The 18,112-nt window shown below is 36.8% G+C and overlaps 1 protein-coding gene and 1 non-coding gene across 2 annotated transcripts in view; one reads left to right on the top strand and one right to left on the bottom strand.

Moving 5' to 3' along the window:
- Positions 1 to 32: 32 nt before the first annotated feature.
- Positions 33 to 115, bottom strand: trnal-cag (transfer RNA leucine (anticodon CAG)). The gene has a single exon. It is a non-coding gene; the product is annotated as a tRNA-Leu (tRNA).
- Positions 116 to 2,427: 2,312 nt separating this feature from the next.
- igf2r (insulin-like growth factor 2 receptor) overlaps positions 2,428 to 18,112 on the top strand; it is a 29,077-nt gene continuing 13,392 nt past the window's right edge. Inside the window, exons 1-28 of the mRNA XM_052586168.1 lie at positions 2,428 to 2,662; positions 2,992 to 3,131; positions 5,837 to 5,958; positions 6,377 to 6,475; positions 7,424 to 7,556; positions 7,761 to 7,872; positions 8,201 to 8,303; positions 8,387 to 8,546; positions 9,358 to 9,544; positions 9,628 to 9,731; positions 9,920 to 10,075; positions 10,772 to 10,921; positions 11,022 to 11,309; positions 11,624 to 11,774; positions 11,903 to 12,080; positions 12,319 to 12,434; positions 13,119 to 13,281; positions 13,401 to 13,577; positions 13,667 to 13,768; positions 13,855 to 13,956; positions 14,845 to 15,019; positions 15,208 to 15,381; positions 15,477 to 15,620; positions 15,781 to 15,956; positions 16,584 to 16,671; positions 16,759 to 16,962; positions 17,758 to 17,888; positions 17,970 to 18,073. Coding sequence (XP_052442128.1) covers positions 2,544 to 2,662; positions 2,992 to 3,131; positions 5,837 to 5,958; positions 6,377 to 6,475; positions 7,424 to 7,556; positions 7,761 to 7,872; positions 8,201 to 8,303; positions 8,387 to 8,546; positions 9,358 to 9,544; positions 9,628 to 9,731; positions 9,920 to 10,075; positions 10,772 to 10,921; positions 11,022 to 11,309; positions 11,624 to 11,774; positions 11,903 to 12,080; positions 12,319 to 12,434; positions 13,119 to 13,281; positions 13,401 to 13,577; positions 13,667 to 13,768; positions 13,855 to 13,956; positions 14,845 to 15,019; positions 15,208 to 15,381; positions 15,477 to 15,620; positions 15,781 to 15,956; positions 16,584 to 16,671; positions 16,759 to 16,962; positions 17,758 to 17,888; positions 17,970 to 18,073 — 4,058 coding nt within the window. The 5' untranslated portion in view covers positions 2,428 to 2,543. The remainder of the gene's footprint in view (positions 2,663 to 2,991; positions 3,132 to 5,836; positions 5,959 to 6,376; positions 6,476 to 7,423; positions 7,557 to 7,760; positions 7,873 to 8,200; positions 8,304 to 8,386; positions 8,547 to 9,357; positions 9,545 to 9,627; positions 9,732 to 9,919; positions 10,076 to 10,771; positions 10,922 to 11,021; positions 11,310 to 11,623; positions 11,775 to 11,902; positions 12,081 to 12,318; positions 12,435 to 13,118; positions 13,282 to 13,400; positions 13,578 to 13,666; positions 13,769 to 13,854; positions 13,957 to 14,844; positions 15,020 to 15,207; positions 15,382 to 15,476; positions 15,621 to 15,780; positions 15,957 to 16,583; positions 16,672 to 16,758; positions 16,963 to 17,757; positions 17,889 to 17,969; positions 18,074 to 18,112) is intronic.

Below are 18,112 nucleotides of genomic sequence, written 5' to 3'. Positions count from 1 at the left end.
GATGTTGTGAAGTAGCTGTGGAAAAAGGTTGTTGTCAGAAGTGGGATTCGAACCCACGCCTCCAGAGGAGACTGCGACCTGAACGCAGCGCCTTAGACCGCTCGGCCATCCTGACTGTAACTACATGGTTATTACACACCATTTTAGCTATTACAGTTATTACAAACATAATAGGTTATTTTAACTACACCATCACATCACTGGCTTCATTGACTTTATATTGTCCTATGTGGAATACAGCACTCTTAGCTAAACAGGACATGCTCAAGCATTTTTTTGTAAGGATGACTCATTGGCAGTTATTGGATGGCACATATCACTTGGTTTTAAATATTTCAGATGGTGCAAAAAAGTCGTCCAAGAGGGGGCGCAAGGCGGCTCAAACATAGTCTGAGCAACACACTAATCTGGGGCCAGTTGCTTAAATGAACCCTTTCTGTATAGTCTGACAAACTACTGATTAGCCAAGGGGTTAATCAGTCTTGTTTTTCTGATTCAACTTATTATAAATTGTTTTTTATCTAACTGAAATAAGATATAAACTGTCTATAAAGCGGTCCTCAACCCTTTTAGCACCAAGGACCGGTTTAATATCAGAAAATATTTAAACGGACCGGGTTTCAAGGTATGATGCATAAATAAAACAAAATAAAATGATACGACTGGCATAAAAATTGTGGTATATTGTAAATATAATAATAAACATCAATCCACGGTGTATTTGGATGCAACTTTATTAGCAGCGTCTTCGTAACATCGCGCCAACAACATAACATGAAAAATATATAATGAGGGAGTACATCATGAACCCATTGTCCAAACTGTGTTTTTGTCTTATCCTAAATCACTACAGTACACCTATAATAAGTATTTATATTCAAACTATTTTAGTCTGGTGGTGATGGCAACGCTACAGAGTAGCTCAGTCCCTGCGTGACTGGCCATAGATGTAAACAGAGAGAAGTAGCCCCGGCTACAATGTTGTTCTGCCAGACGTGAGCACCAAAAGTTACCAACTCCCATACAGCAAGCAGTTTCGGCCCAGTTCTGGCCCATATTTGGCCCGCATGTATTTCACACGGGCCAGATCTGGGCCGGTTCTGGGACGAAACTGCTTGCTGTCTGGCCTGCAGCTTTAATGTAAGTTATTTCTTTCTTGTTCAGCCCTGTACCCAATGACGCATGGACCGGTACCGGTCCGCAGCCCTGGGGTTTGGGGACTGCTGCTCTATGGTCTCAGGCTTATATATATATATATATATATATATATATATATACACACACACACACACAGGTGCTGGTCATGTACTTTGAATATCATGAAAAAGTTGATTTATTTCACTAATTCCATTCAAAAAGTGAAACTTGTATATTATATCCATTAATTACACAGACTGATATATTTCAAATGTTTATTTCTTTTAATTTTGATGTTTATAACTGACAACTAAGGAAAATCACAAATTCAGTATCTCAGAAAATTAGAATATTGTGAAAAGGTTCAATATTGAAGACACCTCGTGCCACACTTCAATCAGCTAATTAACTCAAAACACCTGCAAAGCCTTTAAATGTTCTCTCAGTCTAGTTCTGTAGGCTACACAATCATGGGGAAGACTGCTGACTTGACAGTTGTCAAAAAGACAACCATTGACACCTTTCACAAGGAGGGTAAGACCCAAAAGGTCATTGCAAAAGAGGCTGGATGTTCTCAGAGCTCTTGTGTCCAAGCACATTAATAGAGAGACGAAGGAAAGTAAAAAATGTGGTAGAAAAAAAGTGTACAAGCAATAGGGATAACCGCACCCTGGAGAGGATTGTGAAACAAAACCCATTCAAAAATGTAGAGGAGATTCACAAAGAGTGGACTGCAGCTGGAGTCAGTGCTTCAAGAGCCACTACGCACAGACAAATGCAGGACTTGGGTTTCAGCTGTCCAGTGTAAAGTTTCCACAGTCAGTGATGGTTTGCGGTACCATGTCATCTGCTGGTGTTGGTCCACTGTGTTTTCTGAGGTCCAAGGTCAACACAGTCATATACCAGGACGTTTTAGAGCACTTCATGCTTCCTCCTGCTGACCAACTTTATGGAGATCCAGATTTCATTTTCCAACAGGACTTGGCCCCTGTTGGAAATTGGGAAGAGGAAGATGCGATATAACTCAAAACAATATATTTATTGATTTGGTAGGTAACACTATCACAATTTTTTTTTTGATAATGACTGTCTGAGTGTGTGAAGATTGTTTTTATAATGATAAAGACAATGATCCTCCGACTGTAAATTATATATTATGTAAGGAAAGTGGAAAGATTGAACGGCGAAGCGTTAAAAACATGTTATGCCACGCCTATTTAGGACGGTCCTTTTCATGCTGTCGTCATTCTACTTATTCGAGTGGAGCGCACCCCGTGACTTGCTTGTACCACGTGTCATGTCACGTGACAGCGAGTGGCTCCTCCTACACGGTAATGAACAGTGATCGGAAAGGACTGCTGTATCATGTCGGACTTTGCGAATTAATTTATTTCCTAGTTTAAGACATGGGTCGTGTGCGGGTTTGCGGCATCGCTGCTACTGTTGTTTCTACTTTCATACTGCTTCAGTGTGTGTCATCGGCACTGAAGTCGGAGGACAGCCCATGGTACAAGGATCTGTGCAGGTGAGATCTTTAATAAATGAACAAACCTAATGCTCACTGCTGGCTGGCAAACCCTTATGGATATCATATAAACAGCTGTCAAGAAAGAATTGTATGTGTTTAAATATGGTCTAGTTTGCTTTATATATTTGAATGATAGCTGTGGCCCTTTAGCATGGGTGCATCTAGGTAACGTTACCTGGACATAATAAAATCATAACTGATACTTCGACTCACCTGAGACAAAGCAATGCATTCGTTTATGTACTGAGCTTGTTTCACTATACAATGATGTCATTTGACTGGAAATGGATTCCATTTAAATTGTGTCTTTCTTTTTGTGTGTGAAGTTACAAATGGGAGGCTATTGACCAAGACAGCAATGTGAGATACACTTTGAAGCTCTGTGATTCTTCTCCGGACACAGAATGTGGAAAAGAAAGTGCGGTCTGTGCCCATAAGCTTAAGAGTGACCAGCCCCAGTCCGTGGGTAAGTACAGTGCCAATGCACACCCAAACTGCAAAATCATAAACATGTACACTGCTTCTTTTTTATATAACATAACATACATTCTACAATTAATAATCTTCATTTTGTCAATTCCGAATCTTTTTCTGTTTTCTAAATTGTCAGCTTTCTGCCGTGGGATAGTGATCATTGATTATAAAATCGATTGTTCGTATGATTATTTGATTAATTTTAGGATAGATATTGACAGTATCTGTGAGAGTGGCACTGGTTTCACCATCCAAGGCCTGTATAAGAAAACAATTCTCAGGTTCTCTAAATTTGTTATAGCATTGCTGTTGTACTCTTTGCCAATTTTGTTTGAGAAAAACATTATTTATGTTAGCCTAGTGTGATCTGGAATCACTTTGCATTATGAAATAATGTGACACGACAGTGTGGTCTTAATGGTCCTAAAGAAGATTTTATTTTAAGAAGATTTTGTAATAATTTTAAGATATGCTCACTAAGACTGCAAATATACAGTAAAAAGATTATATTTAATTATTTTGCCATTTTAAATGACTGTTTTCTGTTTTAGTTTATTTTAAAATGTAATTTATTCCTGTGATGCAAAGCTGAATTTTTAGTATCTTTTCTCCAGTCTTCATTAACACATGATCTTTCAGAAATCATTTGAATATGCTGATTTGGTGCTTAGGAAACTTTTCTTGTTGTGGTCCATGTTGAAGACCTTTGTGCTGTTTTAATATTTTTACTGACACAGTGATGCATTTTTTTTTCAGGACTCTGTTCCTGTTTTTCATTTACGCTTAAACTGCAATGTGATCTTAACGTGTTTTCTTGCAAGATTTGCTCTTTAATCAGTTAGGTCATGTGATAAAAACCATTTTCTATAGATTCAAGTCACCCCAAACACTTGGTTGGACTTAGAAATAAATGTTATTGCTTAGTCTGAATATTCAGGTTAAACAAAAACTCTTTAAAGGAAGTATTCTAAATACTATTCATGTTTGTCTTCAGAGCAGATAGAAACCGTATAACTCAGAGCTGTTATAGCACATGGTCATTGCTCTCATAAGCGAGAGCTGCATGACAGAGCACTTGGTCATATCTAGCTAGTCAGCTGACCTCCACATGACTCAAACCCATCAACTGAACACTGCTGACCAAAAGTGCCTCGTAGTCATCTGTTAGCCCTAGATTTAAATAAAGGGATCCATTTCACTTGTCAGAACAAACACTGGAGATATGTTGATGATTAAATCTGCTTGCTTATATTCCTAATGAGTGGCTTTCAGCACTATTACAGAGAGTACAGAAGTTATTTTGTAACTTAGTAAGAAAAACATTCAAACACCAGTGTGTAATGTCTATTTATATAGCGTTTCATGCTGACTGTGGTGATTATACTCGTACTGTTTCTCAGTGTCACACATTTTGTTGTGGTTAGTGTGCATCTGTTATAGGGCTTTCCGGCACATTAATGTATGCTAGTTCACACAATAGTGTCGAACTGTCATTGCATCTGAATGTGTTTGCATTATTTTAGTGTGTATACACTCGCTCACATATCCTGGTATTCTTTATCTTGTGTTCCTGCAGTCATATCTTTGTTTCACAGTAAGTAGGTCGAAGTTATCTAGCAGCAGGTGCAGTAGTACAATCTGACAGTTAGAAAAATGGCTGTATTGTAAATAAGTGTCAGTGTTTAAATATCAGTAATTAAAATTTTCAAGTTACACCGTGAACAATAAATCATAAGTGTTAGTCCTGTCACGTTAACTGTGTTTGCTGTCTTAATAAAAGTCTGAAGCATATGCTACACTTACTTGGGGTTACATCAGGCTGATTAAGTCATGCTTTATTCTCAAAACGATTTAACACATCCTGAACAGAGCAGAATTGAGACTTATTACTTCATTATGTGGCTGCAATAAGATAATTTTACATTTATGTACACACATAATGATTTCTTTCTAAATATGAATATTACTTTAATTAAATAGTTACACTAAATTAAATATAGCAATAAACGGATGTCAAGTTATTACAGTGTCGTTTATTACTGTTTATAAGTGTTTTTTTAATAGTATGCAGTATAATGTTCTCTTTCTCCACACAAGACATGTTAAATGTTTTCCAGTGGCCTAAAATATCAGATATAGTTCCTCTAGCTCTAGTTGGCATGTTTATGGAACGGTTTATGATGTTGCTGAGTTTTTATTAGGTAATCTTCTCATGCGGTTTGTTCCCATGGGTTGTGCACTGCTAGACTTTTGGCCTGTGAACTTCTAACCTCTCCAGATCACATGCTGTAATATTTATACTTCGTTGGGTAGCTCACATACATTTACTGAATTGTATGTGCTGGTAAACTTTACTCTTGGGCTTCGATAAGCAGTTTTTTTTAAACATACTTTTTTGCTTGTGCTTTACTGAACTCTGCATTGTCAAAAGTGCTTTTGATAGCTTCTGTTGTCCTCATTTGTAAGTCACTTAAGATAAAAGCATCTGCTAAATGAAAAAGACCTTTGACCTTTGAAAAAGACCTTCGAACAACTGCGTATAGTGTGGTCATTTATTAGAATAATTTCCAGCGGTTCTTTTAATAACTGTATAGTGTTACCAGCTTGCTGAAAAAAATTGTATTATCATGAAAGCGTATGTCTTATTCCTCTCAGACACACTGCTGTGTTCAAACCAGGTCTTTTCTTTCCCCATAGGTGAGCTCTCCTTGCAGAAGGTCTCGCCTGCTGTGCTTGATTTCAACAGCTCGGTAAAATGTGGCGACGACGAGAGCCGCAACATTCAGAGCAGCATCACCTTTCAATGCGGCAAGACTATGGTGAGTTTACCTCCTCGGCATGCGCTGTTAGTCAGGGACTCCTGTGAACTGAGCGTGACATTTGCAAGGCTGTTTTTTTTTTCGTTCCACCTTCTTTCTGAGCAAGAAGAAATGACACAAATGAAAAAATGAAAGTAGGTGTGGCTGATCTATATCTAAATGTGCTGAAATGTACCCCTAAATATAGATTATTTTTCCTAAATGCATATTTAATTTTACTGAAGTTCCTTTGTGAAGGTCAAAAACTTAAGGCTGTTTTGATGCAAAATTGTTTACTTTATATTTGAATAATTTAATTTAAAAAAGATCTATATTTATACGCATACATTTGTTTTCACATTTACATTTTCATTATTTTCAGTAAATGTCACACCATGGATTCCATGGGAGTTATTTTATTTATTTATTTATTTTAAAGGGCACACCTGAGTTTGTTACCGTCTCTGAGTGTGTGCATTACTTTGAATGGAGGACGTATGCCGCCTGCAGACGTGATAAATTTAAACCACATAAGGAGGTGAGTAAAGATGATGAGACTTTTCTGATGACAGTTCTGTTAGAGCGTTAACATGGAGGAAGGTGTGAATTCTTAAGTGTGTGTGTTTGGCGGTTTCAGTAGTTCTCAGTCTGAGTAAGAATTAAACTCATCAGTCTTAAATCATTTTAACATTGTCTAAATAGACCTGAACAATACCTAATCTACATAAAGAAAGATTAACAATAACATTTGTGTAAATCAAATTTAATGGTCTAGTACAGTGTTTATTTATTTACTTATTTTGGAATAAAGTATTTGAGGGAAAAACATTTGAGGGAAACAATTTCCTATTTTTCTATCATTATGCTAATCCAAGCACTAGTCACATTTTCATGAAATGTAAAAATTTATGTTTTTAGTATTGTTGTCAAACGATTAATCACATCCAAAATAAATGTTTTTGTTTACATAATATGTGTGTCTACTGTGTATATTTATTGTGCATATATAATTACACACACATGCATGTATGTATTAGAAATATATCATAAAATATATATTTGTTTATATATATATATATAATTTATTTTAGTGATTAATCAGTTCTGAAATAAGTATAATTTATTACATTATGTATGTGTATATATATATATATATATATAATGTATGTGTGTGTGTGTGTGTGTGTGTGTGTGTATGTATATATGTATGTAATATTCCAATCGGAACTACGGGAGCCTGAGTTGAGCATCGGCAGATGTTAAAAAGAAAACCGATTTTCATTCAAACAAATCGATGTAAACTACACATTCGAGTTCATAGGGCTGAGCGATACATTTGACCAATGATTAATCATTTGATAGCACTAGTTTTTAGATATTTATGTCTAATATCTTATGCTAATATAAACAGAGGAAATGTCTCAAGCTTCTGGGAGTATTTTTTTCAACACCACTCAATGCATTATTTGCAAATCTATTTTTAAAGGTCCCTTGCTATGTCTTTGACTTGGATGGAAAGAAGCATGACCTCAACCCGCTGATAAAACTCTCAGATGGCTACCTGGTTGATGACCCAGACGATGAAATTGATTTCTACATCAATATATGCAGAAGTCTAAGTGAGTTACTGTAAACTTTATATATATAAGACATACAGTGTAGGAGCTTATCAAAAGTTTGCCACCCAGTCAACAATATTTTGATTTTATAGCTGCTTTATCAAACAAAACAATCTGCAAAGCATCTGAGCAGGTTCTTATGTAAACATCTAAAGCATTTGGAAGTGCAATGCAGATAACTTAAGATGATGTCTGTCCATCCAGACCGTGTTGGAAGCTCCTGTCCCGAGGGATCTGCCGCCTGTCTCACCTCTGGCAAAGACTCCTTCGACATGGGTCAGCCTGTTCATCAACTCGAGCTGCTCTCCAATGACAAGTATGTGTTCATTTTATTAGCTAATTAGTTAATAGGCTGATTGGTGCATTCATGCTCACCAAGAGTAAAAACAGTAATATTGTGAAACATTATTGTAATATCAAATATTTGTTTTCTTTTTTAATATAATTTAAAGTGTCATTTATTCCTGTGATGCAAAGCCGAACTTTAAGCAGACAATATTTCAGTGTCATATGATCTTTGAGAAATAATTGTAATATCCAGATTTGGTGCTTAAGAAATTTTTTTAAATTACCAATGTAGAAAACTGGAGCATGAACTGAATTTCTCTCTTCTTTTTTTTTTTATTTTTTTATTTTTTTTAAAGACTAAAGCTGCGATATGAGCTAGGCAAAGAAGGCCCATCCTTCTGTAATGGCCACAGTCCAGCAGTGACCATTACATTTATTTGTCCATCTACAAGGCAGGCGGTAAGAAGATTCCTAGTGTTTCATCTCATCACAGTATATCTGCTATACTCGGTCATCTCACAGTTTTCTCAATGGTTTAACAGGGAAGTAACCCAAAGATGATCAACAGCTTGAACTGTCGGTATGAGATCGAGTGGGTGACTGAGTACGCCTGCCACAGAGATTACCTGGAGAGTCAAAACTGCACACTGACCAGCGAACAGCACGACATCTCCATTGACCTTACTCCCCTGATGCATGAACGTGAGTTAACTCTATTAGTTTAGTAAGAGGCAGTGATGTAAATATTGTTTATGTGGTAAGAATGAAGAAGTGATGGATTTGATATGGTGTTTAAGGATTAAGTGAATAACTGAATAAATCACACATATTCCAGTGTCCATGTACAGTGGTAATATTAAAAGTCATGTGGGTTAATTGAAATAAAATATTAGATAAATATAAAAGGAAAGCTTTAACTTAAGTGGAAATATATTATGCAATTTGACTTAGTGACTAACTGAAATAAAATGAGTTTAACTTCAAGTATTAAAATGACGAAAACGAACAAATAAATCCAAATTGGCAAAATCACAAAATTACTAAAACATTGAAGCTAATTTAAAATGTTAATAAATATTGTAGTAGTTTAAAATAACACTGAGACCAAAGCATTAAAGCTCATTTATTTACTGTGGAAATTTACATGTTACTTCATTGTGCGTCAGAGATGAAAAGGTCTAAGAACATGATATTGGTACAGTACCATGTCCAACAAAACATTGTACTCTTTTGGTATGGTACATTTTGGTACTTTTTGTTACGGAGATAAATCGGAGGGCAGTTAGTTGGAAACTGAGTTTGTTTTTCCCACTGAAGACAAACTAAGAACAGGAACTTTGAGAACAAGTGTGGTGAAAATTTCATGGTAAACAATCAAACATACCATGAGTTTAGCAAAAACAAAAATCCCTTCTCCGATAAGTCCATACAGTTGTGGTTCATCTTTGATTTGATCGAGTACTTGTTTACCAAATATATTGCTTTACCATTCGTCATATTTCTTTATTCTTAGCTTCTGGCATAGCCTATATGACTGAGGCCAAAAATGGTCAGGACACCTATATCTTCTATCTGAATGTGTGTGGGGAGACCAGAGCTGGAGAGTGTTTTGATGGAAAAGGTTACGTTTCTGCCTGCCAAGTCAAAGACAAAGGGCATGAGAAAAAGATTGCTGGGAGATTCCAGAACCAGACTCTGAGGTTCGTCTTAGCTTGTGTTACTGATTTACAGTGAAAATTTAAACTGAAGAGCAGTCATAACCCTTTTTTCTTTTTTTCTTAAGATATTCAGATGGTGATCTCACGCTAATCTACCCAGACGGCATCAGATGCAGCACTGGATTCCTGCGCATGACCATCATTAACTTTGAGTGCAATGCAACGGCTGGTGAGTGACACAGCGACTCGTGAAGTTACGTGCTGATTAGACCACAGCGCTTCTCTTTTAACCCTGCCTGATTGAGGAAGTTTGATTGGATGTGGACCAAAAAGAAGGAAATTTAACAATGTGAGATGATGGTTTCATATCGGAAATTCGGTTTTTAAAATGTTTCGCTCACTGCTTGTGGTTTGCAGCGTATGGCCAGCCGGTTTTTACAGGAGAGTCTGACTGCACGTATTACTTTGACTGGCAAACAGCGTACGCATGTGTGAAGGAGAAGGAAGACCTGATGTGTCGAGTCACAGACCACAAGAAGCGTTATGATTTGTCGCCTCTTACGCGTTACCCAGGTAGAGATGAAATGATTGTGTTCTGGGAAGTGAAGTCAAACTTGTGGCTTGATTTGATTTTTGTAGTTACTTTCTTTATTTTTAGTACTTTAATGACAAGTAAATAATTACACTATAAAGTTTAGAATATTGTGAAATAACAATGTATAAACTTTTCTATTGGATTGTGTTTTTTTTTTTTGTGAAAGCTCCCCCCACCTCCCCCAGAATTCTGTAATGAATTGAGTTCAAAGAACAATATTTCTTTGAAATCTTTGTTTTGCCATTTATATCTTTAGTCACCTTTGATCAATTTAAATCATCCTAGCTGAATAATCCTTCTGACTAATCTATATGTCTATTTATTTACTTATTTGTACTCCACAATGCCAAAACATTGCCTAATTTCTAAAAGAAACATTCACCTAAAAAAGAAATTTCTGTGGAAAGTAAAAAAAAAAAATTCCAAAAATGCACTATAAATTGCTTACCACTTTGTATGAGGAACAGACAGAAATTACATTAAAGGCCAAATCAAAAAATGTTGTACTGTAGGTGGGGAAGCTCATTTGAATATTAAGTCATTAATATTTGATGGGGCATAAGATAAAAGATCACATGCTAAAACTTTAAAACCTGTTTTCTGAAATATGAAACATTCTATAAACTTTTCAAAAAGTACCTTATTTTGTTTATTTGTAAATGTTTTTCTCTCAGAATCAGAGGGATCTCAAAACTGGGAGGCTGTGGATGGCACCAAGACAGCGGAGTCTGATAAGAAACGCTTTTACATCAATGTTTGTCATAAAATCATCCAAGACGGGGAGACCAGATCTTGCCCAGAGGATGCAGCAATATGTGCAGTTGGTCCGTGCATCATTAGAAATTATTTCCAAGATATAAAACCTTTTTTTTTGTTCTGTCTTACTCTGGACATTTTATTCAAACACAAATGTTCTTCTCTTAGGCAATGGGAAAACCATGAACTTGGGCAAATTCAAGATTCCACCGCAAAAGGCAGCAGAGGGTGATGACATCAGACTCATTTACACTGATGGAGACAAATGTGGGGAGAACATGAAAGTGAAAACCATCATCATTCTGAAGTGCAAGCCTGGAGATGTTGAGAGCGCTCCAGTCCTGACGAGCATGTCCAGTGATGGATGCATCTATGAGTTTGAGTGGTTCACCGCTTCAGCCTGCGTCCTTTTGAAAGCAGAAGGTGATGACTGCAAGGTGGAAGACCCACAAGCAGGTACAGGACAGTGGTGTTGTAGTTTTATTTATGCATTATTATTAGTAGTGCACATGCACAACCGAAATAAAAAAATGCTCTTTGTAAATAAGTTCAGTTCGCTCATTGGCATACTGACATGCTTGACATCTGTTAATGCACAATCATTATTTCAGATCAACTAACTAATGTTGTAATATAAGATTTCTAAAGGAAATAAAAAAAAATGTTAACGTTCTGCTTCATTATTGCTAGTGGCTTTCGATTTAGGCTGGTTATGGTGTTTATTTGCCTTTAATTGAGCTGCTTTTAAATGTACTTCTCTTTCACTACAGGAATTTCATTTGACCTTTCCCCGCTTCGGAAACCTAGCGGAGGTTATTATAACATGTCCGTTGACAAGTATGACTACTTCATCAATGTGTGTGGCAATGTGAAGCCCGCACAGTGTCCAGATACAGCAGGGGCCTGTCAAGTTGACCAGAGGTAAGCACTAGAATCTCAGCCAATCACAACATAGCTGCATGTTGAACATCAAATATGGAGGGCATGATTTTTGAACCAATAAGATTCTGCTGTGGGTGGAGCTAACCTTTTTTGTTCAATCTCTGCAGTGGCACAAGCTCTTGGAATCTCGGCCAGTTTAACTCCAAGCTTTCTTACTATGATGGCATGATCCAGTTGACCTACAGAAATGGCTCTCAGTACAATGACAAGCGGCACACGCAGCGCTCCACACACATCTCCTTCCTCTGTGACAGAGAGGCTGGTCCAGGAAAACCAGAGTTTCAGGTATTGCACCTGCTTCTTTGTTCAGTTCCTGCTGACTGTTAACACTTAAATATATTTTTAGCCCCTTCAGGTAAATATTTTTAGCATCTAGTCAAATAATGCTATTTCAGCATAAAGGGCTTGTGTGTCAAGCATTTTTTTTTGTCTCAGGCTTTGCATTGGACCTTCAGATTATTATAAGTCTTGTGTCTTGTCTGCAAACCATAAAGGTCCTTCATTTATGAGCATTTTTCTGCAGAAAGAAGATGAGAACACTTATAACTTCATATGGTACACTTCCTACGCCTGTCCTGAAAGACCACATGAGTGTGTTGTGACCGACCCAAAAACTCTGCACCAATACGATCTGTCCAGGTATGTCCTAAAGAAATGAGTACACTGTATTACTAAATATTTGAGTTCATTTTAAAAACAAGTTTGGTGCCACTATAGCTGTGTCAAGCTTGACTAAATACTTCCTCCATCTGCCACCGATTGAACAAACAGATGGTCCCAACCCAAGCTCATGTCATTGGCTGAGCCAGTGTTGCCGTTCGGGATTGGTTAAGCAAATGTGCCATGGTTTAATAATGCCATTCTTTGTGGGTGAATCATCCTTTGGATAGCTTATATATTTCTGTGTATATTAAATTAAAATAGGAGCCACTATTAAAAAAAATTTTTTTATATATATATAAATGTGCTCTAATAAAAGTAAATTGCAATCAAATAATTATTTCAAAAATATCAAAAAGTTTTTTTTTAAGTAATTAAATCTATATTTAAGCAATTACATAATCATTTTATTTACTAAATATGTTATGTATAAACATTTTATACTGTATGTTTTATATATATATATATATATATATATATATATATATATATATATATATATATATATATATATATATATATATATATATTATAATTTTTAGGTAGTGTTATAGCTCCATTATACGTGTTTGACAACATGCAGACAATGCTAGTATCAAAACGCTAGACAGCGTTAACAACAATGGCTCTGCAGTAAATCTCTCGTTTCCTTCCCCTCTGCAGTTTGTCAGTATCTAATGGTGGTAGGAACTGGCACGCCATCCAGGACTCCACTGACCCCAGCGCCCGGAGGAAGTACTACATCAATATATGCCGGCCTCTTAAAGCCGTGCCTGGCTGTGACAGGAGAGCTTCTGTCTGCGAGGTGAAATTCGTGGCTGACAAGGTTAGTTCACTCTCTGGAGATACTGGAATGACTTGATCTAAAATAAAATGTTAAAAAAAAAAAAAAAAAAAACTGCACTACTGACAACAAATGTGTGTGTGTGCATGTTACCCAAACAGGAAGGCCTGTCTGAGAAGGTAGAAGTCAGTAACTTAGGCATTGCGAAGAAGGGGCCAGTGATTATGGAAGAGAACCAGCTAATGTTGGAGTACACTAATGGCTCAGTGTGTCAAGCAGATGGAGTGATGACCACTTACACAACTCGTATCCACTTTGTCTGCTCGTCTGGGACAGCAGTGAGTCAATACTGCCCTTTTACTCATTTATTGCTCCTTATAAATCAGTGGCTTGAACACTGAGAACAATGTTGTTGTTTTTTCTTTAGTCATCTGGTCCTCACTTTTTTGGGAACCAGAATTGCACCGTTGACTTGGTTTGGGACACAGCAGCTGCCTGCGCCATCTCAACCGTCGAGTCCACCAACCAGGTCCACTTACATTTTTGCACAAATTCACTGACTTGGATGGAATTGTGAAGATTTATTCTCTTATTTCTCTTGTTGTTTGTCTACAGACCTGCTCAGTGAAAGATCCCAACACTGGCTTTGAGTTCAACCTGCAATCACTGGCTTCTGAAAGCGGATACCACGCCAGTGGCAATGGGAAAGACTTTGTCGTAAGAAGCACTTTCAAATCTTTCAAATGCTCTTGAGTAGGGTATGGATCGATACAGAAGTCAGCTTTAGTATGATACTAGCTTCTGGTGCATAAGTAAAATCATAAAAACAACCTTGGATGACTAATGAAATGAAACTGAGACTCTCAGTAGATTCAGTAGCTATTTGTCACTATCTATCTCTCTGTCTTTTTATACAGAATGCTTTTTTTTAATGTTTGAGTCAGTACTTTATTTATTTATTTTATTCATCAAGGATGCAATATATTGATGGATTAAAATGGCGAAACATTTATAATTTTACTAAGAATTTTTATTTCAAATAAACTAAATAAAGATTTCTACTGATCAAAGAATCATTAAAAAATGGTTGCTGTTAAAAAGTCGTGATACTTAAAATTCAGCTTTGTATCACAGGAATAAATTACATTTGAAAAACATAAAAAACTCAAGTTTAAAAACTGAAGTTAAAAAAAGTTACTAGTTAATATTTCAGATATTACAGTTTTTACTGTAGCCTTGGTGAGCATAAGAAATTATTTATATATATATATTTTTTTTTAATGGTTTGAATTGAGCAGTTTGTTCATACACATTTTTACTTTTAGCATTAATTTGTTCTTGTAATAAACATTGTGGAATAACTGTGCTGAATAGCAGCACTTTTCTTATCTGGGCCATGTACTAAATTTACACACAAAAAAGAAATTGGTTCCGCTATTAAAAAAAAAAAATGTAAAAAAATTGAAACGACAATACTGTATACTGTGCAATCTACTGCTCAGTTTGACTCGGTTTAGTTTCTCTTTGCCCTCTTTTATTTATCACATTTAGTACAGTTATACCAATTTTAAAACAAAAGTAACATAGCACTCCTGTCTACTGTAGGTGAACATTTGTGATTCAGTGAAAGTGTGCGGAACTGTCGGAGATAAACCTGTGGCTGGCTGTAATCTGGAAGATAAGAAACCAGTGAGTCAAGTTGGTGTGGAACGGTCTCTCCAGTTCTCCACTGATGGAACTCTCACTCTCAAATACAAAGGGGTCTTGGACATATCGTCAGGTGAGTAACTGAGAGGGCCCCAGATTTTGACATCATCATTTTAGAGTAATCCCAAGATGATTAAACTAGCACAGCTAATTCTTTAAATTACCAATCAGAATGAAGTATTCTAGAGAGACTTGTATTAAGGTTATATTGTTCTGCCCCAGACTGAATCCACTTTACCCTGTTTCCCATCCTTACTATAGGTACCGAAGACACCTACGTCATTAATTTTGTATGTGACAAAACGTTCAACCCATCCCCTCTGGAGCTTATAGAGGTAGATCTGGGCACAAGTGCACACACAATCCACAATGTGTTATTTGAGTTCCACACTGCTCTAGCCTGTGAACCTGCTCCTGTGGATTGCCAAGTCACCGGTAAGCTTTCCCATGCACAAAAACATGCTTTTAATGCTGTCATTTCTCTGCCATTGCAGAGAACTCAAGCTTATCCCTCTGTCTTGCATTTCCAGATCAGCAAGGAAGAGAGTATGACTTGGGTGACCTCAGTCTGGATGACAAGTATTATGTTCCTCTGGACACCTCAGAGCAGGCCCGCTTTCAAAAGTTTTACATCAGCGTCTGCAAACCGCTGCCTCGCATCCAGGGCTGCCCTGGTGAGGGTCTACAAACAGATATTGACTGACTCTTTTAAAAATGTCTTCCTATTTTTAGCCTTGTACTTGGAGATTGATTTTCTCTTTGTAACACCCAACGAGGGCCGGAGGAGTAGTGCTGGTCTGGATGACTAAACTAATAGACTTCTTTTGTCGGCAGCTGGAGCGGTTGGAGCTTGTGGCCAGTTAAAAGGCAGAGGTGTGAATCTGGGATACGTGCAGTCCGGCCTGCAGCCAGCGGCAGATGGCTCCATCAGTATTGTTTATTTGAATGGGGACAAGTGCAATTCAGGACATTACTCCACCCGAATCGTCTTCCAGTGTGATGACAGTCCTGTAAGCAAGTGCATGGTTTCTCTCTTAAGTACAAATAGATTTTTACCCGTGGCACCTTCCACAATAAATTGGTGTCTTGAATTCTGTAAATTTATGTTCAATCAATGAAAATTATTGAATATGTATGGATAAGTTTTTATTGTTCAATTTTTTTTTTTAAACAAAAATGAATCATAATTTAGCTGCACAGGATCTATATAACCCTGCTGCTGCAAGTAAAAAATGTAATGTAACTTGTAACCAATAATTGGGGCAAATAAGTTTAAGTAGCAAATTAGCATATTAGAATGATTTTTGATGGATCATGTGACACTGAAAACTGGATTAATGGCTGAATGAATAAATGAATAAATTGCATTTACAGAAACAGAAAACAGATTTATATATATATTATATTTCACAATAATTGTTTTTACTGTATTTTTGATCAAATAATTTTGCCTTGTTGAGCATAAGAGACTTACCGCCCCCAAACTTCTGAATGGTAATAAAATAACGTGATAAAATTATTTAAAATCAGTTTCAAGCTCTATTTTGTAGTATATTTAAGATGCTAACGGTTTTTGTTTTTATTTTATTTTTTATGGTGAAGCTGTTGAAACCCATTTGTCTTTTCTCTATTTAAAGGGTGCACCCATGTTTGATCGCAAAGATGACTGTGAATATGTCTTCATCTGGAGAACCTCAGAAGCTTGCCCAATCAAAAGAGTTCAGGGTAGGATCAACAGACTATTCAGTCTCAAGAATTTGAAGAAATACTCTTACTTGGGCTTTGACTCCATTTAGTTCTTGTCACTTATAGGTGAAAACTGTAAAGTCAAGGACCCCAAGAGCGGTTATGAGTACAATCTTACACCACTGGCCGGAAAGGACTATGAAGTGAAGGGTTTGAGTTATGAGTATCACTTTGCAGTGTGTGGCCCAGTTACATCCTTGGTCTGCCCTCACGGTCCCAGCAACTCGGTTTCCTCGTGTCAGGTCAAGGGCAGTGTACACAGAATAGCAGGTGAGTTCATTATTTTTATTTAGTTTTTAAGTGTCAAAACTGAGCTAGTAGGGTACTTTTTTCATTCATGTTTAAAAAATAGTTCAACAGATGAAGAACAGAGAAATGTAACATTGTATCACTAGTTCACCAATGGATCCTCTGCAGTCAATGGGTGCTGTCAGAGTCTAAACAGCTGATAAAAACATCACAATAATCCTCAAGTAATCCATATGACTCCAGTCGACCGGTTAACATCTTGTGAAGTGAAAAGGTGCATGTTTGTTATAAACAAATCCATCATAATAGTCTTTCACTTTAAACCATTGCTTAAGGCTAAAATACAAATCCTCTTTCCATAATACTGCTGTTTCCAGTGTGTATATTTCTCCCCTGACTCAGACAAGTCAATTTTGTCAGTTTACAAGCGAAAATAGTCAAAAAACATTTTTTACAAATATGTTGTAGGCTTTTGATGTGAGAGGACAACAATGAAGGGTTTTTTTTCACTGGAAGAATTATTATTATGAATTGTGGAATGGCTTTAATATGGGGTTTATTACAAACACATAGATTTTCGTTTACAAGATGTTTTAATGGATTTTTGTGGATTATTGTGATGTTTTTATCAGCTGTTTGGACTTTCATTGTGACGGTACCCATTCACTCCAGAGGATCTATTGATGAGTGTATGTGATGTAAATTTCTCCAAATCTGTTCAGATGAAGAAACAACGCCTCTACATCTTTGCAATGCTTGGCAAATATTCATGTTAGGGTGAACTATTCCTTTAACCTTTCCTATGCTCCTTTGCAGGCTTAGCCAATCAAAACCTCACATTTGATGATGGGATTATTATGATCAACTACACAAATGGGGAAAAGTGCCACAAGATCTATGAGCGATCCACGGCTATTCTCTTCTCCTGCGACCACAGCAAGAATCCTGTGAGTTTCTTTCAGCCAACCAACGAGTTCAGAAGTCAAATCAATTTCCTAAATGTTTCGTTTCCTTTCTTTGTTCTTCAGGGTAAGCCAGAGTACATAAAGGAGACCGCAGACTGCACATATCTGTTTGAATGGCACACAGCTTTGGCCTGCCCTTCTTTCAAAACCACAACCTGCTCCTACAAGTAAGAGCAACCTTCTTAGTAATATATTTGCTCCCAATA

This window comes from Carassius gibelio, chromosome B20 (assembly GCF_023724105.1).
Source record: "Carassius gibelio isolate Cgi1373 ecotype wild population from Czech Republic chromosome B20, carGib1.2-hapl.c, whole genome shotgun sequence".
Classification (NCBI taxonomy): domain Eukaryota; kingdom Metazoa; phylum Chordata; class Actinopteri; order Cypriniformes; family Cyprinidae; genus Carassius; species Carassius gibelio.
The sequence above is the reverse complement of the archived record's forward strand: the minus strand, read 5'-3'. Positions and strand labels throughout refer to the sequence as shown.